This window comes from Morchella sextelata (assembly GCF_020137385.1).
Source record: "Morchella sextelata strain SCLS chromosome Unknown scls_21, whole genome shotgun sequence".
Lineage (NCBI taxonomy): Eukaryota > Fungi > Ascomycota > Pezizomycetes > Pezizales > Morchellaceae > Morchella > Morchella sextelata.
This window is the reverse complement of record NW_025408636.1, coordinates 291,918-312,631: the sequence shown is the minus strand read 5'-3', so window position 1 is coordinate 312,631 and position 20,714 is coordinate 291,918. Positions and strand designations below refer to the sequence as shown.

The window sequence follows — 20,714 nt, the reverse complement described above, 5'->3', positions numbered from 1 at the left end:
GGGGAGACAGCCCCGGATGCATCGCCAGGATAGAACTCGTTTTGGCTGTGAAACCCTTTCTTACTCACCATTCCAGTAGCCCTTTTCAACCTTCTCGTCAGGCCCCGCCTTCTTGTGGTCATAGCGGTTGTCCATCTCGCGATTATGCTTTTTAACATCAGCGCTCTCGACCTCCGGCCGGTCGTCCATATCAAACACGTTCTTGTGGCAAGATGAACCCCCCTTGTGGAGGTCTCCCGGGCCATCGCTAGTTGCCTCGCCGTAGCCCTTTCCAGAGGTCTTGTTGCTGTGCTTGCTGCTGCCAGTCTCGGCAGTGCCGCCACTACCAGTGCCTTTGCCTGCGTCTACGGGCTCGCGACCGGGGTGCTCGGTGTCGATGCGGGGGCGAGAGCCGGCGCGCTCGGGGTAGGCGGACTCGCCGGTCTGGTCGGCATCGCCGTAGCCGCTTGTGGAGGGGGTTGCGAGGCTGCGGGTGAAGGAGCGGCGGCGCGGGATGGAGAGGGTTACGCGGGCGGTGGCGGCGGAGGGGACGGCGGTGCGGGTGAGAAGGGAGGAGCGGGGGAGGTGGAGGATGGAGCGCATTATGGGATATACTTTATCTTTATCCTTTTCTTTTCTTTTTCTGCTTCTTCTTCTTCTTCTTCACGTGCTTTAATGGTTTTGTAGTGAGGTGGGTGTGGTTTGGTCGGTTTGTGGGTGATGATGATGTTAGGTTGATGCTTTCCTTTCCTTTCTTTGTTTTGGGCCTTTATGCTTATTTCCTTTCGGTGGGAGGAGTGAGGAGAGACGAAAGTATTGGGTATGTTTGCGATATAAAGTGTGCCCTCCTCCTCCTCCTTCCTCCTCCTCCCCATGACCCCCATTCTCCCCCCCACCACCCCCTTCTTTCTTTGCCTCCCGAGGAGGTTTGATGAGCGCATAAATTAAAGCGGCCATGATGTCACCGCCTCACATCTAATGACGGAAAGCCCGAGACGGACAACGGGAATCTCCACCACTTTGGCCCTTTGTCTGCCAGAGAACGTTAACACGGGCATGATCCTCTCCTTCTGCTCTAGCCTGTGCGTGACTTGGATTCCAACGACAACGAGCGTAGACTAGAACCAAACGTGGGGAAGATTGCAATGACGTCAGTGAGAGCCAAGACAATCACAGTCTATCACTCGGCCTTGGCAAACGTGCTGTTAGGCAAGATGGACCCTGAAAGGTGCGATAGGCCCTGATGCTGCAGAGTTTTGGACGGTTTGGGGAATAGCCAGTTTGGGGATCGAATAGAATACTGGGAATCGATGCCGCTAGTTGCTGCACGGCCCGATCTGGCAACGATGCCCCCCCCAGAACCCAACGTCAATCCTGATAAGGCACGCCAAGCGAGCGGTAGACCAGTGCATCGGAACTGACCTCTATCCTGGCTGATGAACCAAACATCGGCTTTGAGGTTCTTGATATCGATGATCTAAACAGAAGTGATGTTTGGCCGTTAGCAATGCCTATTGGAGTGGCTGCACACCGTACTGGCAAGAACAAAGGACTTACCGTCATCTGGCGGCCTCATCAATCCCATCCACATCCGGACCAGATTAAAACGAGGGACCTAGTACAATAGCCGTTTCACCAAGGAACCCCTAGGATGCTCTTTTTCTTGAGAAATCAAGCACGCTGACTTGAGATGAGCTACGCAAATATGTGGTGTTCCGAGATGCGATATAGCCAGGTAGTTTGAAATACAGGGCATGTCTCGCGCAAAACAAAAGAAATTTGCAATTTGCAAGTCGAATCGTGGAGGTACGTACCTGTTACATCTCGAAAGTGTTGGCCCAATTGCCCACGCTCTAGTCTACTAGAAGGCGATAGGATACTGTGCACTCACTTGTATACGTACAGCGTCCAGACGGCCAGAGACGACGTGTAGTCCCGTACGTACATAAACCGGACGCGTGCAGCCTGCCATGTCACACGAGGACGCGCAAAACAGTGGAGATAGCGGAACCCGAACCTCCTTCTAGGATGAATTCCAATCATGACTCGGACTCGTGCCTGTCAGCTGTCGCGGCTGGTCTTCACGGAGAGGATATGTTGGAAGAGTGAATAAATAATGGGATGGAAGATTCCATCACGTCGAAGGAGGAAAAGAGCCAAGTATCTACTTAAAGGTGACACGTCTAGCTAAGCCAGACTGTGGCCGGACACGGTCATTAGTACCACCCTCCAGGATGCCGTGTCGGCGGGCCGCCAGTGATGGCTTCGGGAGATATTTCCACGTGGCCGTGTAGATGTGATAAGATGTTGGAAAGCTTTAGGTTGTGATGGAAGATGGGTCTGCATCGCTGTTAAGATAACTCGATACATAGCTGGACGTTAGATGGATTCAGAATGCCCAGGTACTTAGGTGCAAGGGTACGTAAGTGAGAAGACACCTACCTGCGGAGACCGTGAGAAGGGTGTCTTCTCACCTATCCCAAACCCCCCAAAGTACATCTCACACTCCCCCGTGCATGTGCTTCCTTCGATTATGGGCGTCACAGATAGCGATGGTTCATCAATATTCATGTAGACACTTTGTATATTATATGCACGGAATCACCGACCGCTTAAGGGATACACAATATGAGAATGCCGCGTCTACGTACTAGCTAGACACATGCTCATACCGTCACACTGTATCTACAGGAATGAAAGCATTTACGATAATCACTAGCACATGCACATATATTTGACCGGAAAATGACTTGTATTCTATTTTGACAGACAACGCGGAACCTCATTAAAAACCCAGCTGGTCAATGCTTGGGAAAAGAGCGAACCGCCGATAGCGATACAAGTCATAACAAGTACATTTTAGGAACCCCATCTATCATAGATGGGAGATCCACGAGACATGATAATGGTATGAGGGGGGAAATGAAAATATAAAAGAAATGTTAAAAGAAAAAGGAACCCTATCTATCATAGATAGGCGATCCGCAAAACGTGATAATGGTATGAGGGGGGAAATAGAAATATGTGAAATATAAAAAGGAACCCCATCTATCATAGATGGGCGATCCACAAGACGTGATAATGGTATGAGGGGGGAAATAGAAATATAAAAGAAATGTGTAAGGAAAAATAAGAAAAAGGAAAAGAAAAGAAAATGACAGATGACATGACGAACAACAGGAACCTCATTAAAAAACCCAGTGGGAAAAAGAGCGTTCCTTACATGAAAAAAAAAAAACAGAAAATAAGAGATGAAAGATATGAAGACATAAAAGAACAGAAAGAAAAGTCGACACATGAAAGAATAGATGACGAATGATGAGGAAGACCTTCGATATAAAATAATCAAAAGGTCAGAAATCAGAAACATCAAGGGAAAAAAAAGGGAGGAAGAAAACTTCCCATTCGAGAATTCGAATGAAAGGACACGGTCGACAGATGAATCTTTCGAGTGGAAAAATATAGATATATTCCTAAAAGTACACGAGACATGTAACTCAATGTCTATCAAAGATGTTGAAGGAAAGTAAGACAGTAAGTTGAGGAAGGAAAGACTTAACTGAATGAGGGCCTCGAAGCCACCGCCGCCCCCGAGGAGAGAAGAAGAGGAAGAGGAGGAGTTACGGCGAAAAAAGGCTTTTAACCGAACCTGAAATTGAGAGAGGGTAACAAGGCGGCGAAATTCTAAAGGCCAGCTGTCGATCGTGCTTGTTTCGTGCTCGCGACTAATGATATATGTGTTCAGATGTTTCGTATCGATTCCCCTAACCCAGCTGCCGATCGGTCCCACGTACGACCGTGTTATGTTCGATTCTCTACCCGTCATTCCCGGCCGCCGGAGCTGGAGCAAGAACTCCGCCGTCCTTAGGTACTGCGACCTCTCTATAATTTACTCACTGCATATATCTATCTTGTTTCGTTTACTTTCCTTCACTCATTCTACTTTCCAATGTCTCTGTTTAAGTCTCTTACATCTTATTAATAGCTCTCTACATCACGCGTCAGCCCACAACACGCAAGAAGCGTCCATGAGCGCCATATTTTGTATCAAGAGCCTTAAGGATTCAATGTACGTTCACACCTTATCAACAAAACTACCCGACCTTAAGAAAACCAATCAATAGCTGATCTGCTTTCTGATTTATGACTGTGTGGAGGCTCTCGCGAGGGTCAGCTCTCGATCTCTAGATATGTCTCTCCTCTTTTCTCTTTTCGGTGGCCATAATACTACATATAATTCATTACTCCCCCCGGCCCTTCAGTACTATATATACCCAAACATCTTTTAAATCGTGAGGTCTTATACCGGTTCTTCCCGCCAACGAGCGTACCACGCCTCCCTCACTCGTGACTTTAGCTAGATTGAAACCCTCCGGCCGCCACCTAATGAAACCCACGAGGGGGTACACTCGTTAGTGGGAAGAACCGGTCTATATACAGTGCTAAGCTCTCCTAGTCTTCATTACCCGCACTCCACTGTCGCTACCCGCTCTCCCCTTAGATTCTATGCCCACCCTAGCTATGGAGTTGCCTGTACTCCTGTTCTACCTTGACGCGGTGCTGGGGATTTGCTTCACCAAAAGAACATCCTTTTGTACGTAGTTTGTATTGATTATTGCTCTAATGATACGATAAAACCTAGTCTGCAATCTCTAATTCTGGTCGCTGTAGGCCTGTAGTGACATCTTCCTAGCCTATATGTGCCTATCCTGCCCCCACGCCGCACAAAAACCAGTCGTGCCATCACTGGCGTCTCCTTTGGTAATCGCACATATCGCAACCCCCAATTGGCAGGCTCTGTGTGGCTGGTAACTAACCCGCAACTACCGATTGGCCCTGTCCCTGCAACTGCATCCCTCCCTGCAGCTGCTTTGTCACCACGCCTCGAACCTGCTCCAAACCCCCAACGTCAGCCCAACCCCAAACCCCCCATAAACCACCACCCAAAACCTCACAAATGAGCTCCAACTCACTCTACGGCGCCCCGCGGCCCAAGTCCAAAGCAAACCCCATCCCCCTCTCCTCCACGTCCATCCACGCCCTCGCCAACGAGCTCACCCTCGCCCGCGCGCGCCTCTCCTCCACCAGCACCACAAAGACCGCACCGGGCCGCACCCGCCCCTCCAAGACCAAGGCACTCTTCGCCCCATCCAACAAGGGCGTCAGTAAGCGCGCCGCGCGCGACGAGACCCCAAATGTCCACTACGGCGGCCAGACGATCGCGCAGCGCGGCGGCGGCGTCTCCGAGCGCGACCTGGAGCGCAGCAGGAAGAAGCTCAAGGAGAAGAGCCGTCTGTACGCGGCCATGAAGCGCGGGGACTTCGCCGACGAGGGCGGGGAGGGGCTGGTCGACTTTGATCGCAAGTGGGCCGAGCACCCGTCGGATGAGTCGGACGAGGAGGGGGAGGAGGAGGCCGGTGGCGACGACGACGACGACGACGAGATCATCGAGTATGAGGATGAGTTTGGGCGTACGCGGAAGGGGAAGAGGGGGGTTGTTGAGCGCGAGAAGAGGCGTGTTGCGGCTGCGAAGAGGGCCGCGGAGGAGGCGGCGGCGATGAATGCGGTGCCCGAGGGGCTGATCGTGGGGAATACGATACAGACGGCGGCGTTTACGACGGCGACGTTCTCGGCGGTGCCGTCGAGTGCGATGTTGGCGGGGGCGATGCCGAAGGAGGAGGAGGAGACGAAGCTGCACTATGATGCGACTAAGGAGGTGCGCACGAAGGGTGTGGGATTTTACCAGTTTAGTAGGGATGAGAAGGGGAGGATGGCGGAGATGGAGGAGTTGGAGAGGTTGAGGTTGAGGACGACTGAGGAGAGGAAGAAGGTTGAGGAGAAAAAGAAGAAGAGGAAGGAGGCGGTGGAGAAGAAGAGGGAAGAGGTGCAGAGGAGACGCAGGGAGAAGGTTGGCGATAAGTGGCTGGAGGGATTTATGGGAGAGTTGGCCGAGTCTCCGGCTGCTCCTGCCTCTGCTGATCAGGGAGAGGTTGAGGAAGAGAGTTGAAGGGTTTCCTTAGCGTTTATATCTCCGCTTCTGTTTTCTTTTTATCTGGGTTTTCTTTTCTTTTCTTCTTCTAGGAGTATAGGCTGATTTTCATTTCACTCTTAGCACTATAGTGTGCTTGGAGAATGCGTCTCCGAATCATGGTAATGTTGTAGATGATCCAACTAAAATTGCTTGTAATTTTTATGCCATGGGAATTATGCGTTTTCTTTTTTTTGCCTGCATGGCGTTCCAGTGCTCCCACAAACCCCTCTATAGAGCTATATTTAGGGGTAAACCGGATATCAAGAGCAATATAATGCTAGTGCTATTAATGCTTGCATGCTCTACAGCCACTTAGCAAAAGTGTTCGTGATTTAGTTTTAATGTCAGTGCGCAGTGTGGCGCACCCATGACGTTGATGTTATTAATGTAGAGATTTAAAACAACGAAAAATATATAATATAGTTGGTGACTATATATAAAAGAAGATAGGTCATTGATCTTATTCTTCATTGATTCCGGGCTCCATTGGTCACTGGGAAGGTTTTCTCTTGGGGAGGGTTTTAATGGTCCGCCAGAGTTACATATATAGAGAAATGTCTCACTCCGAAATCGGAATCACGAACACTTTTGCAGAGTGGCTGTATGTACATTGTGTGATACATTGTACATACGCCAGAAAGGAAGACCGACGGACGGCTTGTTGGGACTGGTGGGCAGCTAGCATAGAAGTTACTGCAAGTACGCGTACGGTACTTACAGATGGGTACGAGACTATGTATGTATACGTGTGTCGTTTACAACCCTCCCCAGCACGCAGTTCCTCCAACAAGTTCTGTTTGTGTAGTGGTCTATGCCTCCGGTTTAGGAAACTTATGACGACAGCGGATACCGGGTTCGAATCCCGCTTAGATCCACTATACAAACAATTGTTTTTTTTTCTTTTCTTCTTTCTTTTACCTCAGTTCTATTATTGTTGAAATAGGGAAGCTCTCTGATACATCCATCCCATACACCTGTGTAGTGGGCGCCGGGGATTCGGGGAGGAAAGGGGGAAAGAAAGGGCCAACGCACCGATGCGCCGCGAATGCCAACCTATATCTGTTCTGTCTACATGTATGTACATGTATGTACTTTGAAACTTGTGCACGTGAAAGAAACACACCGCCCGAACTATTCTGTAACCGGCACGGATTGGTCGATGCATTTTTTTCTTTTTTTCAAAGATTCTCATCCATAGAGATTGCACTGAGTATGGGACCAGAAAGCGTTCATTGCATTGATCTTCCCAGTTGATTAAGTATTCGTTGCTGTGGGGTAATATTATAAGCCAACTCCACCCGCTAACCATATTCTAAACGCCTAGCTTAGTATCATCCAAATGTGCCTTAATTGAGCTAGCTACGTACCAATGATCATATGACCATATATTCTGGAAACGAATCCCGGGTTACAGTCGAATCTCTCTATAAGGATACCTCCTATAAGAATAATCGCCCTATAAGGGCACGACCTCTCGGTCCTTATTGGCCCTTCTACGTACAAAATAATGCCTGCTATATATAAGGGTACGTTACACGCACTATAATTATAAGGGTGCCAATTTCCAGTCCCCAGCGTACCGTTAATTATAGGGAGATTCGACTGTATATATGTAGATATACCAGTCTCGCTGGTTAGTCAACTTTCTCGCAATCAACACCGAGAAAGGCTTCTGCGCAGCGCACTATCAATCGAAGTTGCACCCTATCAGCTACAGTGACAGTTCAATGTCGAATTGTATTTACATCATGCTCGAGCTTTGCAATTAACTTGTCTCCTCCTGTTTAGTCTATATAAGCCAAACTGACATGACCACCGGCTGTAGCCACTCTGTATGATAGTTATGGCGCGCCCACTAGTCTTAGGGGTGATACGGCGGTATTTGAAGTGAAACAATTGCGCAAGAACCTGAAGGAGGAGAAACGCGAGGCGACGAAGATATAGAACCAAGATGCCCAAACATGACAAGCTAGAAGAAGGCCATACCTGCCTGGGTGATGATATTTGGCATAAATTAACTATGGATAAGCTATCTATAGATCTAGCTGTGCGTGTATGACTAGGTAACGTACGCCGCAGCGCCGCAGCAGCAGCCAGCTGGTAGGTTTACAAAGCGTTGTGCAAGAAAGGGAAATATATGATTCCATACCACCACCGGCGCGGCGCGGCACCATCAAAATAAAAACAAACACAGACCACTGGCCTAACCCACGAGAAATCACTCAATTTGCCTTTCGGGCCGGATTATTGATCGGTAGATAATTCATCCGTGTACGCAACCCGTAGTTTACGACGTCACGCTTTTCGGGCCGGAGGTATAAATAGATATAATATTAGAGTATTCCACCTTGTTCACGTCAGCTACAGGCGCACCTCGCTATGCCGGATTGCCAAGATTCAGGCAATTTCATACGGAATAGCGCCGAGAAATCCGGGATAGAAAATTGATTTTGCAGTAAGAAAATTAAAATCTCAGAGGATTCCGTGCGGGACAGCAAGGGATCCGGGGTATTGAGTTCCGGCATATCGAGTTACGACTACAAACTTCATCGCTAATATATTGCTCTCCCATGATCTGGTGCTTAGATATAGATGCTGTCTATTTTGACAGAATATTATAATTACTAAAAGAGGAAGGGTGGCAGCCGAATAAGTGTGTGATCCAGACACAAGCCGCAGCAGAAAATACGCCGCCCGAATCAATAGGCAGTTTTAACGGACTATGGGATACGATAGGAAAGCCATACTATTTTTTTTTTCTTTTTAGGGGAATCTGGGCTCTCTATTTCCTGGGGAAAAGGGACGGGAGGATGTGGAGGCTCTACTAGCGAAGTAAATGCATCAAATCACACATTTCCCATACAAAAGATTGACGGAAAGGCATCAAAAGATGCATTGACTGACGAGGCCGTGTGGAAATGTATCAAGTGATGCTTTTCCCTACACATTTCACGTTTTCAACTGGAAAGTCGTCGGGAAAGTCGTTGGAAAAGTCGTTGGAAAAGTCGTCCACATAACCTTATATTCCAAGAAATAACTCGCTGAAAGAAGCTAGTATATTTTATTATTCTAACAATTCATAATTTAATAGTTCTGTTCTGTTCTAGTTATTGGATATTCCAGGGTTCAAATCCTAGGAAACTGTTTTTTTTTTTACATGATATTTTAGAAGGAAAGTCGTCTGGAAAGTCGTCTTGAACGTCGTCTAAAAGGTCGTTCGTTTACACTCGGGATGCATTTCCTGATTCATTTCCTGATTCATTACCAGGTGTATTTCCAGATGTCTTTCCTCATACTAAATTCATGCATTTCCTGATTCGATCATTACCGGATGCATTTTCTATAACGACTTTCCTGATGCCTTTCCCAATACATTTCCCCACATAAAATATAGGTGCAAATGAGATGCATTTCCCGATGCATTTACATTGCTACTAGAGAGTTGGAGGGCAGTGTATACGTATGGAGGTGGAGGAGGAGCAGCGCCACATCGAAAACCTTACATACTAATGTAAGCTGTCGACTTTTCCAACCAATTATGCCCTACTCCTCAAATATATAGGTGCGGTAATAGTGAGGATAAGGTGCGCTGTGACCTCGTACCCAGTCTGGTATTTTGTGTCATTACTTATCACTCGCCATGGCAGAAAATCACGTGACTGCCAAGAAGTTTTGGATGAGATCAAAGCAGCCCAAAACAAACGCTCCAAAGACTCGCCATAGTTCTTTGGGCGGCTTCAAACTGGCTGCGTGGTATATACTCTGTATTATTTATCGCGACATTCGACTTTTCAAATATATAAATTTATATCTACTCCTTTACATACTTTCCTTGGTAGCTAAATCAAAGCCCCTCTCTACTTGCTAAGCGAAAAATCGTCTTCCAGCTCAAGTAAATTCGTTAGCAATCATGCCGGAAGATGTATAAATTGGCCAAATACTGGGAGATTTACCATCGCACTCGTAACTGTATATTAATCCTGACTTCTGGTCTCTCTCAATGTTTTGTTTTGTCTGCAGTCCAGGTATAGGCTCGTTTCGGCCTGTTTATATTTCCAGCCTCAAGCGGGTGGTCCAGGGCTGCTCGCGGGCGCAATGGGGATCCGTTCACCTCGGGCACCGATATGGCCATCATCATCGTTGCCCGTGTTATTTGTTGTGTAGTCGAAGGTTCCAGGTCTTGTCGGGGGCGAACTGAGGCTGAACAGGGCTCGTGAGATGATGGGTTCTGATTATGATTTGCTTCGAGACCTTCATGCTATAAGTAGAATGTAAAGTTTAGCTCACTGAAATAAACAGGTAGTTCACACTCCTTACCGCTGCTGACCTTCCGCATCTCTTCCGAAGTTTATCAAGAAGCCACACGCCAAAAACTGTCGCGATAACAGACGCAAAGATTTCGACTATGGCAATAATATCACCATTGTCAAGGCCACCCCTACTGCCGCTGCCTTCATCACGGGAACGGAGGCTGTATTCGAATTCGTTCATGGCTTGGAATCCGTCCAAAGAATAGTCAGGGAAAAGAAAGGGTGTTGTGGTAGTGTTGGTGAGGAGTGAGAGTCAATTTTATTTTCTGTTGATGACCTAGACCGAAGGCAATGTAACGAATCAATCGGGCTGGAACGGTTGCTAGCTGGGAGTTGAGTGGCGAGTGATATCTCATGATGGGACTCTATACGGTAGGATTCAATGCAAATGCTTAAGAAAAGGCAGATTTTAACCGATCGAGACAATTTCTATTAGCACTGAGCGCCACCGTTTCAAGGCTATTCGTCGTGTCGTTCAACGGCCTGCGTTGCCGGCCGCGGACGCAGGGTACAAAATCACGTCACCTAGCAATACCTACATACGCACGCTCCTCCCCCCCCCCCCCCCCACAGAGCGCGCACGCGTGAACAACCCCCTTTTATAATTACCGCCCGAATAGGGTTTTTTATAGGCCTGATTTCGAACATGACTTTTGCTCCACGTAAGGCTGTATTAAGGCCATTTCTACTACGGTTACTAAATTAGTACATTAAGTACGGTTAGAACGGAGCCTGTTCATAGGCTTATATAAGTCCGATATTGGGCTCTTCTGACAATAAGCTCTTACTGCATTTTTAGTCTCTTGAAAGCTTGTGATTTCATTAAACCTTATATTTCGGAAGGCTGATGATATCGGATAAGACTTAATATTATTTATTCGTGGGAAAAGTATGATATTCAGTCATCTAGAGGGCTACATGTGGCTGCTAGCTTGCCTACCCGCCTACTCGCCTACCCGCCCACTCGCCTGCCCGCCTACTCGCCCGCCTGCCTGCCTGCCTATCGACTAAATTCGCTGAATTGGTTGGGTTAATTTAGTGCTAGATTTGGTGCTGGAATTCGAAAGTGGATTTTCTGGATTTGCTGCTGCATGCGGTGATGGGTTAGCTAATTGACTTAGTGCTGGATTACTAGTAGCTGCTGGCTTGGCGATAGATTATCTGAATTTGCTGCTGGATTCGGTGCTTGGTTAGGTGCTTGATTCAGAGCAATTTGCTGCTAGATTTGGTTTGGTGTTGGTTTGACAATAAATTCGCTGATTAGCCTATATTTTTGGAAAGGGCGGTAGAGGGAACGGCGGTGGTATATTTTCGCTAAGTTCCTGACCTTAACCCACGAAACCTTATTTTTTACCTATCTAGGCATTATTATCGGGAAAGACCTTAACAGAACCTGATCTATGCCTATGTAATCCTGAGTAAAAGTCGGGATTTCGCCCAAAACAGGCCAATTTTGAGCTTTTTTGAGACGCAAGGCTAAACAATAAAAGCTTTGATTCCGCCTATCAGGCGTATAAAAATACCTGTTCCTCCCGTAGACTTATATCTGCAGATAGGAAAGTCGCGAAAACAAGGCTGCGAATTTGAGGGACGGCAGTGTTTTTGACGAAAAATCAAACAAAATATGGGCAAGAGCCGCAATGCTTGATGTCCAATGGAGGTTGTCTCGCATGCAGCTGACGCTATGGCGTGCCAATGAGGTTGTCCTTTCACTCGATAATATATATACACAAGCGCTGCAAGATATCATTGCAGGTGGAGCGTTGTGGGCGGGTTGGTACCAAAGGGTCACAAATATTGTAGATTAGAGTGGGTGGTGCTGTTTGCTCCCTGAATCTCACGCTGCCTCGAAATACATATAACCCTAAACCTGACAAATCTCACGTTGCCTCGAAACACATATAACCCTAAACCTGACCAAAGGGTCACAATATTGTAGATTAGAGTTGGTGGTGCTTTTTGCTCCCTGAATCTCACGTTGCCTCGAATTCAGAATCTTTATAACTCAACAAAGCAACGATTTTAAAATTCCAAGCAGATAGGATGAAAGAGCAGGTAAAACTGAGTTGATCTATATAATAAAAAAAATACATTAACGAAAGTTGGGCTATGGGTGTCCCCAAATCACTCCGTGACATTGCAAGGCTTCCCCACGATAGGGGTGTCCGTTGACATTATAGCTCTCAATACAAATTCGTTTTGTCTGCAGTCCAGGTATAGGCTCGCTTTGGCTTGTTTATTCCAGCCTCAAGCCGGTGGACCGGGTCTGTTCGCGGGTGCGATGGGGATACGTTCCCCTCGGGTGCCGATAATATGGCCATTGTCATTGCCCGTGATATTTGTACAGGTTGAATAGTCGAAGGCCCCGGGTCTTGTCGGGGGATAACGGAGGCTGAACGGGGCTCGCGAGATGATGGGACCTGATGAACATTTGCTTCGAGACCTTCAGTTGATTCTTCATGCTACAATGGCAGAATGTAGAGTTTAGCTCTCACTGTACATTCGTATACACATTTAGGTGAAGAGAAAGTTTAAAGCCCTTACGTCCGCTGCTGACCTTCTAAACCTTCTCCGAAGATTATCCAGAAACCACACGCCAAAAACTGTCGCGATAACAGACGCAAAGATTCCCACAATAGCAATAATATCACTGTTGTCGAGGTTTTTACTGCCTTCAGCGCGGGGATGGCGGCTGTATTCGTTAATCATGGCTTGAAATATGTGGTTTATTGTGGTTATATATATTAGATCGAGATTGTCCGATTCCGAATAGTCGTGGAAATTAAAAGCCAGTTGTAGCGGGGTTGGTAAGGTGTGTTCTGGTACGGAGGCGTTGGCCCGGTTGCTCTAGAGGGTATATATGGTGCATTGTCCTGTCTCCATTTGCCCATTTCCTGCTCTCGTGATATTGCTTCTCCTGTTTCTGCTTTTCCTCTGGTCCCTGCTCTCTCTGTCTCTTTTGACGCTCGAGGCTCTCTTCGTAACCCAATTAATGAATTAAAAAAAAAAAAAAATCTCTTCGTAACCCTCTTCGCCTGGGCGCAAGATTTCGGCCGTTGCAATGGTTGTGGTTACCATTTTGCCATATGCTTGCGCCCATCCGCCGGGATTCGAGTACCGCCAAAACTCGAGAAATTGGCTATGCATGCAAGATCAAAATTACTACTAATGGTCACTTCTGAGGCTGATCAATAGCGTTCAACCAATCGTTAAAGAGATAATCCCTGGCCGGAGATAGCCAATTTATCGAGTTTTGGCGGTACTAACTACAGTCGTCCGCCGATATAACGAACGTGCATATTCCAAAGTTTTCCGTTCAATACAGCAGATTATTCGGTATAGCAGGCAAGTTTCTATGTGAAATTTAGATTCGGATCACCGAAACCCGTTCGTTATAGCAAATTTGTGGCTTTTTTGGTATTCGTTATATCGGCGAACGACTGTACTCGCCAAAAAATAAAGTCTGGCGGTGAAATAAGTGCAGCCATTCGGCCAGGTACTTAATTCACCCCAGACTTTATTTTTTGGCGAGTGAGGAGGAACGCCGGTGTGGCAACCGCATCCTCGCCGATTCGCAATCTGCCCAATTCATGATTTGGTGAGCCAAACACCTCTGAATCGAAGCCTTGACAGTACTGCGTAGCAACGGCTCACCACATCAAAATTTATATTGAGGTTGGGTATATTTTGGTGGGGCATGTCAGTTGCAACGAAGATGTGGAATGCAATTGCGTTGCAATAGAGAAAAAGTAGAATTACAAGAATCATGGTTCCCAGGCTCTTCAAATGGTGTATCCAAACAGCTCCCACCCCCCAAATCACAATCGGTCCCGGGATCATGTTTAGGGCGTTGCAACCATGATTTGGGTGGCTTCCAAACGGGCCCTAAAAAAAGATATTCCCGAAAAGAAAATAAAAAAAAGAAACCCAATCGAAACAAAAGACCACCCAAAACTCAAAAGAAACATAGGTATCCGATATGCTAAACACCGAAAAGAAAGAGTACTCCGCAAGGAAATAACATATATAAAAAGTAGTTTAAAAAAAGAGATACTAAAACGAAGGTAACCGCCTCACCAGGAAAGAAAAGAAGTCCATAAGCCCCCAAAATGAATGATTGAGTGAAAGGAATGTAACCATTAGGAGTAAAAAAGTATCGCGAAGCGGGAGCCAGCCCGGAGACGAGATGGTCTAGCTAGCTAATTGGCTAACTAGAATTTTTGTATGCCCTTCCTTCAATGCACTCGGTAGTGATATAACTAAGATAAAGGTAAGCATAGATCCACAGGGGTGGGACTGGAGGTGAGTACTAACCTTAAGCCCTGCACGAGCCCAAGCGTCTTATCTTTATCATGATCATGATCTTGATCTTTCATACTACCATCTTTTATCTTATCTTTATCTTATCCATCTCATGTATTCAGGTCCCCCAAACATCACTCGCCACGACAAAAATAAGTCCTGCTCTTCCTTAGAGAATAGTATATCACCCATAACTCCGTCCAAATTACACCAAGACACCTTAAACCAATATATATAAAAAAAAAAGCAATCGAACAACCGAACCAACCAGGATACCCTCCCCACTTGTAACGCTTCACGAATCCCACTTACAATAGCAGGTGCTATCGTCCCTCTCCCGGAGCCTTCCTTTTGAATTCGGCTTCTCGTCGAGTATCACATATCCTTCCCCTGTGTCCTTATCCACAAGCGGTGTCAACCCTCCCTTTATAGTAACCACATACTGCGTACACCTCACCTCACCAAGGTTTGCACGCCCATTCGGGTCCGGATCTGTCAAATCCATTCCCAACAGTCGTCGGAGTCGCGAGCTGCTGGGGCGAGACTCCTTGATGTTGACTTTCAGCGGGTACGAGGTGGGTGTTGAGCGTTCGACGTGGCGTTTCAGGCGGAGTTTACGGGTGAGATTACCGTTGGTGGTGGGGGTTTCGGTGGGTTTTGGGGGTTTAAGGCCAAAGAAGTCGTCCGTGTTGTGCTGATGGCTTGGGGGCGGTGGTGGGGGGATGCTGGGGAAGCTGGGGAAGCTGTGGTCTTCGCCGTCGTCAAAGTGGGGGCAATCGGGTTCGAAATTGCATCCGGTTGGGGGTGGGTGCTGTTCATTGGTTTTGGTGAATGATGTGTTTGCAGACATTGTTGGGGTTGCTGTGGTTGACGTGGAGCATGTGGTATGATCGTCGTCATCACTATCATATCCATTATCGTTTTCGTCTTTATCGTCATGTGTTTCCTTCTCCTTTGTGACCGCTGTAGAGGGAACATCGGGCATCACTTCAACTTCGAGGAGGGTCTTTTCCCATACACATTTCCATACTATTTCACCCGGGTATAGGGCGGTACCATTTCCAGATTTGATGATGTTGTCGTCTCGGGCGATATTCTCGTCAATGGTTGACTGCTTGATGATCACTGTCTTATTGAACAGGATCCCAAATTTGTAGCTGTCGTCTAATGGGTGATCTCCTCTGCCCCACAACCTATTTCCAGTAGACCTTGTACCCAACTCATGTGCGGTAGGACTCCTCCCTGCAAGCTGTTTTTTCCTGCCCTTATTATGACTAGCCTCCGTCGTATTATAAAACGCAAATGGGATCTTCCAAAACACTTGATTTTGTGTTCCATCCCTCCACGACGGCTTACCCGAGTACTCCACTACGTCCCCATTAACAGTAACTTCCATCATATCGTCGCCAATCTCCCACTTTGTAATTCCCTCTGCAGAACTAACCACGTAGCCTCCCCAGGCTCCCTCGCCATATTCTGCGCCGCGGAGAAAATCGGGTTCACTGGGAAAGAGCTCCATGTTGGTAAGGTTGACTGGACCCCGCTCAAAACGCCACGTTAGAGCTTCGTTGGTGTCATCTTGATCGTAGGCACAGGACCAGAGGAGACTAGCACCCATGCCAAACCAGCCAGGCGAGGATGCATCTTGGGCTGAAATATCACAAGAAGTGGATTTTTCGGAGAGGAGAATAGGGTCGATCAGAGCGGTGCCGGTGGGGATTACGGGAAAGGTGTCATTAGGACTTGATAGCGGTGGGCCAGTCTCCTCAGAGGTTGGTGGAACCTCAGTCGTAGGCTCTGGGTAAACGGTTGCTGTTGCTGTTGGACTGGGATGTGTTAGTTACAGTGCCAATGAAAAATATGGAAGAGCCTAAAATGAGCCTTTGCGCAAACAGAGCCAGTTCCAGTTCTCCGTTACCTGCATGGTAAATAAGGCATTGGCACCATCCAGGTTGCTGAAAACTGGAGCTCGCTCTGTTCCCGCAAAAGGCTATGATAGATAAAAATCTATAAAAAAAGCCATTCTTACGCTTGTGCGTGGTGTAACCCTACACCCAAGCCAACTCCCAACCCTACAGCTAGGAGTATCACGATCGCAATCGCTACTCCCATCAGGACTGTCTTTGTCCTGAATCCCATCCACCTCTTTTCATCCCACTCCTTGAGATGCCCTCCACCTCCATCATCCGGCTCTCCTCCATCTCCTCCCTGATCCCTATTTGCAGCCAACAATCCAACCGCCCCAGTTGCGGCCAATGCCCCTGCTCTCCTCCTCCGTTCCTCCTCATCCTCCTCGTCCCGACCCACATCAATCCCCGAATCCCCATTCGACACCTGTAGCCTCAGTGGCACCCCCACAACCTCCGGCTTTGGCTGGTCGGGATACTTTGTATACGGCGGCGGCTCCACGTTCCTCAAACTACTAGCACCAGAGGGGAACACCACCGCCGGCGGCGGCCTGTGTGGCGCAAACCCATCATTCACAGGTATCCCAAAATCGTCCGCAAAAGGATCATCCATCCCGCCATCTTCCTCCTCAGGCACAACGGACCCCTGAGTATTTATCGACTCTGGGTATATATTCTGTTGATGTCCCCCATAATTCCATCGCGGTGCTACTCCTGCGGCCGTCGAGTCAGATAGGTTAGAAGGTATCGATGATAGTGTCGAGTAACCAGTTCCAGTAGTTCCTGTAGTGTTAGATCTATTAAGAGGGGCTCCATGTCCATATGTTGACGAAGACGAAGATCTAACGGAAGGTGTCAACGACTGTGATATTCTGTGGTGTTGGTAATACCCGGTACCACCACCACCTGGCAACGGACTCGGGGAACGTCGTGACGATAACGACAAGGACGGACGGCGAACCGAGGGAGTTGGTGTAACAATGGAACTCGAGTAGAATGCAGACCCGCTTGGCGAGGGGGGAGGCGAGTCGGCTGGGTCGGCGAACACATCTTCGGGGCTACTTGGACGGGCCTGTTGGTAATCGCGTGATGGTGAAGGAGCTGGACGACGACCAGATGTTGATATTCCTAGTGATTGACCTGGTCGATACTGGGTGTAGACAGGATAGAGAGCATCGTCGAGGTCACTGGCAGTAGCCGACCGTTGAGAGGAAGCGCGAGAGAAGCGGTTCTCCATTACGGTCAGCCCTTAAGGGCGAGAGTCGAGGGGGGGGGGGGTTGACGGTGAGAACGCTCTAGGCGAGGGTTGATGGTTGTAAGGCCCGGTGGTGATAATGATGGGGTGAAAGGGAGCAAGAATGTCCCCTTACCTCGAGGGGGATAAAGGTGGTGTGGGCGGCGATGATGGGTGACAGTGGGTGATGTTGTTGTTGTCTGTATCAAACGAGCTGGTACTGAATGGAACGGAGTAAGCGACCGGTGAGAATAGGTATGTTACCTGTTTCTTCTTTCTGCAGTTCGACAGATGTGTGAGGAATAGGAACGAATTCGAGAAAATATTAATATAATCCCGGTTGATTATTTTTTTCCCCTTTGTGTGAAATGAATTAGATTTAGCAGAGAACACACTCCCACACAGTTGAACACACACACACACACACCTTGCGAGGTGAAGTTGGCTAGGCGATGGGGGGTGGTGGTAGTAGTGGTAGTGGGCAGGGGCGCATAGAGCATACGAGCGTAAGCAGAGAAGCCCAGGGCTTGCCTTTACAGAATTTTAAGAGGGTTAGGGACACCCCCCCTCTCGTTCGCTATTGGCTCCGCTCCACCCGCTACTCTGCATGCTAACTGAACTCTCTCTTGAGCTCCTGCACACTTCCCGCCCCAGCGAATGGCACAACAGCAGCAAAAAGATACACTAGGCGTATCATCCTAGTCGCCAGCCAGGGTACAGATCCGAAAGTCCAGTCAAGGGGAAGAAGGAGGTCGAGGAGAAAGCAAACAAGGTGGGAAACATACACCCTCCCCCCTCCAGAAGAAAGAAAAAAGAACATGCTTCTTCGACTCTCAGCTGTCCTGTCGCTAGGTATCATCCTTCGGCTCAACCTTTCACTCTCACCCTCTCACCTTCTCTCACCTCATCATCTCTGTGACCTTTGGCAGCCTCCTGTCCAGCGGTGGCCATTTCCTCTTCGGGCCGTAGCGCCATCCTTGTCCCCTGTCGAAACTGTCTCTGCCGCTAAAATAGAAAGGAATAACCCTTCCCTTGGACACAGCCCCCACGAAAACATGTCTGGCTGGGCAGCTTGCCCTCGAGAATTGCATTGTTTCAGCCATTGGTTATTAACTGTTTTTTTCTTTCTCTCTCTCTGGCTTCGTTATGGAGGAAACTTGGTTTTTAAACTCCAAGAGATCATGCTTTGCCGCCTGCCCTCTTTGGTTCCCCGGTTTGACAGGGTATGATGCAGGCACGCACCACGAACGGCAATTTTCTCTTCCTTATTTAATTCTGGATGGATGATTCTTGAGATTCTCAAAGCCGAGCTACTCTACTAACTTACTGTGCTTGACGGTTCTTTTGATAACGACAGCATTTGGACTCTCTATCAACACTGGATGGATATCGCCCAATCACGAACCAATTCTCCCCCACAATCCATGGGGTAGGTTACTTGCCGCTGTTGCCATAACCCTCACTCTCCCCTCACTCTGGGCTATACAAAACCCGATTTTATCCCACATCCACTCTCACGGAACACCAATCCCGTCTGCTCACGGCCCTATCTCCGAATTAGAAGTTCCATAAGCATAACCGGAGATTTCCGTAGACTTACAGGTGCCATGTATCCATCATCTACATCTTGCTAGCAAGCCCGACGTCACTCCACAAACAGCTTCGCCAAATTAACCTAGTAGTATACTCTAAATTAAGCATAGGGTTAGGTGAGATACTCATGGGTCATGAAGGATCACTCGAGAGAATTACTGGTGATATGAGATCGCACTAAGGAGCATGTGAAAACGACACATTACTGTTGTAATCATAAAAACGTCAACGAGGGCAGAAATTCAAACAGAATACTCGTATTACTGCGTCACATCGACCGTGAGGGGCAATAAAATGTTTTAATATACATACATACCTCACGCTGGCCGGTTTGAATTGGTGGGCTTGATACCTGCCTTTAGATAACCCGAGTAAGAAGTATATGTCCACTGCGGATCATATCAAAAACGTCACGGTCCAGCCCATCCAGCCAGTCGGTGATGAACGTTACTCCGAGTCGTCAGGTAGCAGGCAGGTGTGATTTCTTCCAGAAATCTCAGATTCCACCATTCATTTTCTCGCCAGTTGGTTGGGTGAGACACGGAATAACCGTTGGCAAATGTTACTAGCTACTCTAGCTATCTAGCTAGCTGCCCAGTATGCAAATATCACGGAGAATCACTCGTAGGAACACATGTGGCTGATCCCAACCGCTACAGGAAGGTCTAATAGTGGTTGATTGCCTTGCGGCATTGGTCCGCAGGCCCGAGCGCCAATTTTTTCTCAGATCAGTGTTCTGAGTGAGACGCAGTTGCTGATGGAAATGGATAAAACTGTGCGAAAGAATTACGAAAAAGAGGCTCTGCAGAGAAATCTCGATGTTCTCAGCCTCCGTTGCGACACAACGCCACACCCATCTGGCATGCGCACATAGGTAGATATCCATCCCCCGCTCATCCACCTCCTCATCTGCCTCCAGGTCTTTAAATTTTTCGCAGCAACCAACTCGGTCCTGATCTGTTCAAAGCGCCGAACCGCACCCTTGCAAACCAATACCAGATCGACGATCTGCATATGTGCATCAACTATAGTTACCCGATGGAACGGAGTACCAACCCAAGGTGAGTAATAACCCAATGTCTCTTTGTTAGTTAGCCTCTTCGTGCTCACTGGGTAAATTGAGAAAGAAAATTCTCTTACTATGTCACTTTTTTTTTGTGGGGTGGTGCAATGCACTGATGTAATATAGGTGGAACGCGGTGCCAGGGGTTGTGCGTGATGATCGACAACGAAGTGTAAAGTAGAGTGAGGTGAGGTCCGGGATGCCATGCCGTCCTCGGGGGATTTTGGCCCTTTAAGCTTCCATGGCAGAGGCTTCTTGGAAGTTGAGTATAATACAAATACAATCAATTAACACT

The 20,714-nt window shown here is 47.9% G+C and overlaps 5 protein-coding genes across 5 annotated transcripts; 1 reads left to right on the top strand and 4 right to left on the bottom strand.

Annotated features, from left to right (window-relative positions):
* Window positions 1-60: 60 nt before the first annotated feature.
* H6S33_006663 (uncharacterized protein) lies at window positions 61-582 on the bottom strand (the record flags this gene model as incomplete). Its single annotated transcript, XM_044838357.1, has 1 exon — window positions 61-582. The coding sequence occupies one exon, from the start codon at window positions 580-582 to the stop codon at window positions 61-63; it is 522 nt and encodes a 173-aa protein (XP_044689481.1).
* A 4,354-nt stretch (window positions 583-4,936) lies between these two features.
* H6S33_006662 (uncharacterized protein) lies at window positions 4,937-5,986 on the top strand (the record flags this gene model as incomplete). Its single annotated transcript, XM_044838356.1, has 1 exon — window positions 4,937-5,986. The coding sequence occupies one exon, from the start codon at window positions 4,937-4,939 to the stop codon at window positions 5,984-5,986; it is 1,050 nt and encodes a 349-aa protein (XP_044689480.1).
* Window positions 5,987-10,007: 4,021 nt separating this feature from the next.
* On the bottom strand, window positions 10,008-10,501 carry H6S33_006661 (uncharacterized protein; the record flags this gene model as incomplete). The annotated part of the gene is made up of 2 exons (XM_044838355.1): window positions 10,008-10,268; window positions 10,328-10,501. The coding sequence occupies 2 exons, from the start codon at window positions 10,499-10,501 to the stop codon at window positions 10,008-10,010; spliced, it is 435 nt and encodes a 144-aa protein (XP_044689479.1).
* Window positions 10,502-12,503: 2,002 nt separating this feature from the next.
* H6S33_006660 (uncharacterized protein) lies at window positions 12,504-13,029 on the bottom strand (the record flags this gene model as incomplete). Its single annotated transcript, XM_044838353.1, has 2 exons — window positions 12,504-12,782; window positions 12,865-13,029. The coding sequence occupies 2 exons, from the start codon at window positions 13,027-13,029 to the stop codon at window positions 12,504-12,506; spliced, it is 444 nt and encodes a 147-aa protein (XP_044689478.1).
* Window positions 13,030-14,917: 1,888 nt separating this feature from the next.
* H6S33_006659 (uncharacterized protein) lies at window positions 14,918-17,766 on the bottom strand (the record flags this gene model as incomplete). Its single annotated transcript, XM_044838352.1, has 3 exons — window positions 14,918-15,019; window positions 15,080-16,448; window positions 16,652-17,766. The coding sequence occupies 3 exons, from the start codon at window positions 17,764-17,766 to the stop codon at window positions 14,918-14,920; spliced, it is 2,586 nt and encodes an 861-aa protein (XP_044689477.1).
* Window positions 17,767-20,714: the final 2,948 nt, after the last annotated feature.